Source organism: Chiloscyllium plagiosum, chromosome 33, assembly GCF_004010195.1.
Source record: "Chiloscyllium plagiosum isolate BGI_BamShark_2017 chromosome 33, ASM401019v2, whole genome shotgun sequence".
Taxonomy (NCBI): domain Eukaryota; kingdom Metazoa; phylum Chordata; class Chondrichthyes; order Orectolobiformes; family Hemiscylliidae; genus Chiloscyllium; species Chiloscyllium plagiosum.
This window is the reverse complement of record NC_057742.1, coordinates 1306410-1313304: the sequence shown is the minus strand read 5'-3', so window position 1 is coordinate 1313304 and position 6895 is coordinate 1306410. Positions and strand designations below refer to the sequence as shown.

The following is a 6895-nucleotide window of genomic DNA, read 5'->3' as shown; positions in this document are numbered from 1 at the left end:
TGCATGTGAAATATTCCCACAGAGGCTGGTTTTCCACCACCAAGTCCCCCCTTACTTACACATGGAGAGCCCTTGACACCTACCCTGCTCCCTCAGAGCCAGCTCTCACAGTGAACAGAACCTCGGACACTCCTGTTTATTTTTCTTTGAGCCAAACTTATGACCCTCCTGTTTTTTTTCTGCTAACCCCCACACTCCCGCCTAACTGCGGTAGTGCTTATTTTTTCCCCAGCCCCCATGGTGTGTGTGTGCAGGTGTGAGACACAGTGAGAGACACAAGGTGCACGAATCTTTATTCAATTTCCACCACCAGGAAGATGGGAAAACACCCGGGTGGCCAGTGACAAACACTGCCCTTCACATCAGAGGGCAGTGCTGTGTGATCAAAACAGTCAAGGGGAGGGTAGGGACTAAATCAAAATAGAGTTGGAGGGAGAAATGATGCACTCCACTCCCTGCGGCGCCCACCTCTCCCTGAACAACTCCAGGGTGTCGGTGGACACCGCGTGCTCCTTCTCCAAGGACACCCAGGCCCTAACGTAACCGCGGAAGAGGGGCAGGCAGTCGGCCCTAACGACCCCCTCCATGGCCCGCTGCCTGGACCTGTTAATGGCCAGTTTGGCCAGGCCCAGGAGCAGACCCACAAGGAGGTCTTCAGACCTGCCCTCCCTCCTCCGTACCGGGTGCCCAAAGATCAGGAGCGTGGGACTGAAGTGCAGCCAAAAGCAGAGGAGGAGGTTTTTAAGAAAATGACACTCCTGTTTATATCTGTCAGCCAGGCTCCCTGATTGGCCTATGTTATCAGCCCCAATCAGGGAACTCATTTTCTATGAGGTCCACTTGGCTGATCCCACTCCAATCGCTACAGGAAGGATCACATTACAATAATGCCTAAACTTCCAGATTTAATTCTTTTGTTGGAATTAAAATGTTGAGAAGTCCTCAATCTCCAATTCACTGGGAAGCAACATCATTGGTCAAGGTCCTGAACATACTGTGACTAGGCAGACTGCAGTGGGCCCTGAGGGCCAACCAGCAACATCTGACTGGGGACAATACCCCTGTTTGTTCAGTGTTGCTGGGTCAAAATCCTGCAATTCAGTCCCTAACAGTATTGTGGGGGTGACCCAGCACATTTTCAAGGAACATTTAGGGATCAACACTGGGTACTGGCCCAGCTAATAACACCCACATTGCAAGAAGCACTATATACTCAAAAAGAAGTAGGGATGGGATATAAATGCTGGCCTTGGCAACACTTTGTGACGATGAATTACAGAAGGTGTACAGTTTAACTTGGCCCACACACAGAAAGTCACTCGTGGGAGTCCGAGTGGGTTTCCTTTCGGGTGAGTTTGTTCCCGGAATCCCGGACAGTGGGAATTGAAGTTGGTGGAGCTAGGGAACTGTACAGACAGGAGGGGGATTGTGGATTCTGTGTAAATTCTCCAAACCAAACTAATGTTTAAGTCAATGTAAAACTCCCTGTTTGTGGTCAAGCTGCAACATTTAATAAATCCCCAGTGCTGTGACATTTACCAGAAACGCTGTCTCACCAAAGGCTGGGGAATATCGGGCGGTCCCCACTGTCCATTGTCCTCCGTTACTTTTTCTAATTGTTTTCCTCAGTTGAGTGTAAACTTCAGAAATGATCTTGCTGTTTCATCAACTGACAGGGAAGTCCCTAAACAGTCCACCTCCCTCGTTAGCTCTGTCTCATTTTATTAGCGTGTCGCTTGTCAGAGCATGAGCTATATCCAGCATTTCGCTCAGGCAGAGTGACAGAGCACACAAGCGAGCTGACAGTGCCAGGCACGCAGCAGGAGCAGAGTTTGAGTCTGAGAAAATCACGCAAAGTAATAGATTTAAAAAGTGAGAGGGATTTAGCCGGAGGGGGAGAGGAAGATTAAGGTTCTTAAGATTCTAGATGTCAAAGAATTTCACTGGAATCATATTTTAACAGAACTGAACTGATACTGCCTTTGTGAGAAGCTGGTGTCTAAAGAGAACTCTTTCTGCAGCTTTTACTGAAACGATCATGACTGCATCTGTAGGTAAGTGCAGATTGACTTGTTTCTCTGAATATTAACTGGTTTATCACATTTCTGTTAGAACAACCTGATTTATGAAATAGTAAAGTATCCCAGAGCCCAGTGTTCAGGCAGAGTAATACAAGCAATGGATAGGATGGTTTAGTCATAGAGATGTACAGCACGGAAACAGACCCTTCGGTCCAACCCGTTCATGCGAATAGATATCCCAACCCAATCCAGTCCCACCTGCATTGTACCAGCCTCCACCAGCAGCTCATTCCACACACGTACCACCCTCTGTGTGAAAAAGTTGCCCCTTAGGTCTCTTTTATATCTTTCCCCTCTCACCCTAAACCTATGCCCTCTAGTTCTGGACTCCCCGACCCCAGGGAAAAGACTTTGTCTATTTATCCTATCCATGCCCCTCATAATAGGTATGGTTTAGTGATTATTAGATTACCACCATCTGTGGGAGGTTTCAATTACAGCAGTATGTGTTTACATTGGGCTTTTCTTTATAAATATACATAGAGGAATTATTAACAATATTGAAATTCAAGAAGAGATACAATTTTATTATTGTTTAAACAGGTAATTATGACAAATATTAAACAAAGTATGGACAAAATGAAATACTCTGCTGAATATTAAATGTATTCTTGATCTCAGTGTTTTACATTAGTTCATAATTGCAAATGTTACTCTATTTTGAAAGGTTTTGTTTAATATTCATTCATTGGACATGGACATCATTTATTGCCTGTCCCTAGTTGCCCCTTGAGAAGGTGGGAGTGAGCTGCCTTCTTGAAACGCTGCAGTCTATGTGCTGTGGATAGACCCAGAAATCCATTAAGGAGGAAATTCCAGGATTTGACCCAGTGACAGTAAAGGAATGGCAATAGATTTCCATGTCCGCATTGTGAGTGGCTTGGAGGAGAACTTGATAGTGGTGGTGTTCCCATGTATCTGCTGCCCCTTGTCCTTCTAGATGGAAGTGGTTGTGGGTTTGGAAGGTGCTGTCCAAGGATCTTTGGTGAGTTTCTGCAGGGCATCCTGTAGATGGTACACACTGCTGCTACTGAGCGTCGGTGGTGGATGTGGTGCCAATCAAGTGAGCTATTTTGTGTCGAGTTTCTTGAGTGTTGTTGGAGCTGCACCATCGAGGGCAGGTGGGGAGTATTCCATCACACTCCTGACTTGTGCCTTGTAGATGGTGGACAGGCTTTGGGGAGACAGGGAGTAAGTTGCTCAACACACGATCTCAGGATTGGATTTCTGCAGAATTGGGAGGACTCAGTGAACCTAAGAAATGGCAGGTGGGACTGGAATGTAGAGATTCAGTTCCCAATTCTGACCGATCCCATTTCGTCACAAAAGGTAATGCCTGCATTCAGAGAAAAACTATTTCCTCTGTTTTAAGGCATTCAGTGTGTGACTGTAGGAGTCACAAATTGATGGAGTAAACATCATTGCACATGAAGGGAAAAGTGCTCTATTTAAGTTTCGTAAACCCCCTTGAAAACAGATTGTTCTTAAGTTCTCAGTGAAGACTAAAAAAAGCTCCTGAGCTTCTTTAATTGACAGGCCATCTGCTGTAAGTGAGAAAAAGAACAATTCCACAGTTTCAACTGAAATCTTTGTTGACATTTTCTAAGGGCTGTTCTTATGAATGCTTGGCTGAGTTTCAAAACTTTCAATTCTCTCAGTAGGGATTTGAGTTTACAATTTGCTCATTAGCTTAAAATAATATTAACTAATATTACTATTGAATAGAATTAGATTTTAAAAAATAGATTAACCACTTGAAGAAAGTTGGAAGTTTTAAATGGCCTATATGAATGGGAGTCTTTTTCACAATGAAGAGTATATGGCTGAGATCTAGGTTCACTTGTTAGTGCTATTATTGTCCATCTCCATTGGCTTTTGAAGTCTGCCTATAGGGGATGAGAGTTTATAAAGATCACATTGGCCTATAGGAACATAGGATAGGGCCAGATCATTTGGCCCTTTGAGCTTTCTCCACCATTCAATAAGATCCTGCCTGATCTGGTTATAGTCTCAGCTACACTCTCCTGTCCAGCCCGACAATCCTTAATACTGGTCTCTTAATAAGCTACTGTATCCACCTTGAATAAGTACACTGTTCTAATCTCTAATACCTTCTGGGGAGAGAATTTAACACTCTAAAAATCCCTCTGAGAGGAGAGATTTCTCCTTGTCTCTGATTTAAAGGGGAGAGCTCTTATCCTTGAACTAGTCTGCTAGTATTAGCGCCCCCTATGAGTTGACCATACATTGGCATGGAGACAACATATAGGTAGGAGGGACATCAGGATGGTTGAGTTATGAGCTGCCATTGGGTATAATGGGAACATTTCATTAAAGCTGGATCTGCCAAGCACTTCAGTAACAAATTTCCATATCTCCATTTGTGACCTCCTCTTGAAGCTGGTCCTGATCAGTTTCTGGTCGGTGATAACCCCCAGGATGTTGATGATAGTGGTTCTGTAATGGTAATGCCATTTAGTTTCATGGGGAGATGGCTAGATTCTCTCTTGTTTGAGATGGACATTGTCCAGCAGTCCAAGCCTGTCCGTTGTCCTAGTCTTGCTGCATATGGGCACTGACTGCTGCTCCAGTAGCTGAGCAGTTGCAGACAGTGTGAAATCATTAACAAACATCTCACTTCAGACTCAATATGGAAGGGATGGACATTGATGAAGCAGCTGAAGATGGTTGGGCCTATGACACTACCCTGAGGTATTCCTGCAGAGGTCTCTTGGAGCTGAGATGACTGACCTCCAACAATCACAACCATCTTCCCAAGTGTTAAGACATCATACATTACTTTCAGTTTAGTGAAAATGTAAGTGTATAAGTGATGGGATGCCATTGTGGGATAGTGTAGGGGGATGGGCTTTAGTTAAGTGCACAGGTCAGCACAAAATCAAGGACCCCAGGGCCTGTTTTGCGCTGTACTGTTCTATGTTCTATTTAGAGGTCAATTTAAGAATATTCTGACCAGTCTTTTATAGTCCTGGAGAGTTCTTTGATCTCTTAATTTTGGATAGGATAAATAGACAAAGTCTTTTCCCTGGGGGCGGGGAGTCCAGAACTGGAGGGCATAGGTTTAGGGTGAGAGGGGAAAGATATAAAAGGGACCTAAGGGGCAACTTTTTCACACAGAGGGTGGTACGTGTGTGGAATAAGCTGCCAGAGGAAGTGGTGGAGGCTGGTACAATTGAAACATTTAAGAGGCCTTTGGATGGGTATATGAATAGGAAGGGTTTGGAGGGATATGGGCCGGGTGCTGGCAGGTGGGACTAGATTGGGTTGGGATATCTGGTCAGCGTGGACGGGTTGGACCGAAGGGTCTGTATCCATGCTGTACATCTCTATGACTCTATGACTGTGTGAGTGTGACGTGGGAGAGTTGACTGCATCATGTGTAGCAGACAGAAACGTTGTCCTCAGTTTTACAGTGAGCCATGTGGTTGGATGGGCATCGTTACCAGGGCTATTTATCAGAGTCACTCACTGCAGGGTCGATTGAAGCCAATGCAAGTGAAACATCAGGAAGAAAGCAACATTACACAAATTCCCATGCACACAGCAATCTGATTTGATTATTTATGCTTTCTCAGCCTTGAGAATTTCATAGAAAGCAGTATTCAATTCAAACAGGAGTTCAGAGGTGTACAGATCAACGATGAAGCTAGGAGGTTCCTGGACAGACCTTGCCAATGGCACACTGCGAGGATTGCTCTGCACTCTCCGTCCATGGGTTATTATTCACTAGATTTTAATGCTGCGTGTGAACAGGGAGCACTGCCTTCTTGTCTCTCTGTTTTCATTTCACATTTCCACGCTTTACTGCCTCATGCACCAAACTGTTCACAGATGGAGCAGATTGCAGTGAAATTTGAGTCTGTGGTTTAAACAGTGTGTGTGTGTCAATGCAGCAGGAAATCACTGAAGGCTGTGGTCACATTGGACATGTGCTGATCATCAACCAGCATGCGACTAGGTAAAAGTAAGTGATTGTTAAATTCTCTGACATTTATCTGATAGAATGCTCATAAATCTTTGATCAGGAAAGTCCTGGAGATATACTGGCAACTGTGAATACTAAATCTCTCTCGTCTGCTACCATTAACCCAGCTCCATTCTCAAACCACAGCCCAACTTCATTCCCCAGAACAATCCCCTTACCCCTTTCACTCCTGACCCCAGTAACCCTTGACCCCAACCACTTAACCCTAGTCACCCCGAACCCTAATCCCCTGCTCCCCCAGTCAGCCTCTGACCCCAACCCCCTGCCCTCAGTTACTCTCCCCCAAACCTCGGAACAACACAATCTCCATTGGTTAGACTGGGAGCGTGGCAAGGAATTTTTTAAAAATGAGCAGAATCATAGGATGATGTTTGTGAACTGAATCAGTGTTTTGTTTTTGTAAGAGACAACTTCATCGATACTGAGTACTCACATGAAAGACATTCTTCGCTGTTTCCCCCAAAAGGAATGTTTAAACACTCAGCAAAGGAGGTGCTGGAACTGACATTCCTGGACACTCCGTCAATTCATAATCCGAATAAGTGAAGATGTCTTTATTTTGTGGGAACGAATTCATTCCTTCACCTGAGTCACCTCCCTCCTTTGGTCACTGTCTGAGACAGAACCACAGCAAGGACCGCCTCAGTGTCCTCTCTGGTCCAAAGTTGGGGTTTTGACATGATACATCAACTTCCTTGCCAAGACCCCACACTCCCCCCTCTGTACAATCTCCCCACGCACCATACTCCACCCTCTGTACCATCTCCCCAATGCCCCATACTCCCCCCTCTGTACCATCTCCCCAATG

The 6895-nt window shown here is 45.0% G+C and overlaps 1 protein-coding gene across 1 annotated transcript in view; it reads left to right on the top strand.

The window, feature by feature from the left end:
• The first annotated feature begins 1731 nt into the window (after window positions 1–1731).
• Window positions 1732–6895, top strand: part of ccr7 (chemokine (C-C motif) receptor 7) — an 18621-nt gene continuing 13457 nt past the window's right edge. The window contains exon 1 of the mRNA XM_043674713.1: window positions 1732–2054. Coding sequence (XP_043530648.1) covers window positions 2039–2054 — 16 coding nt within the window. The 5' untranslated portion in view covers window positions 1732–2038. The remainder of the gene's footprint in view (window positions 2055–6895) is intronic.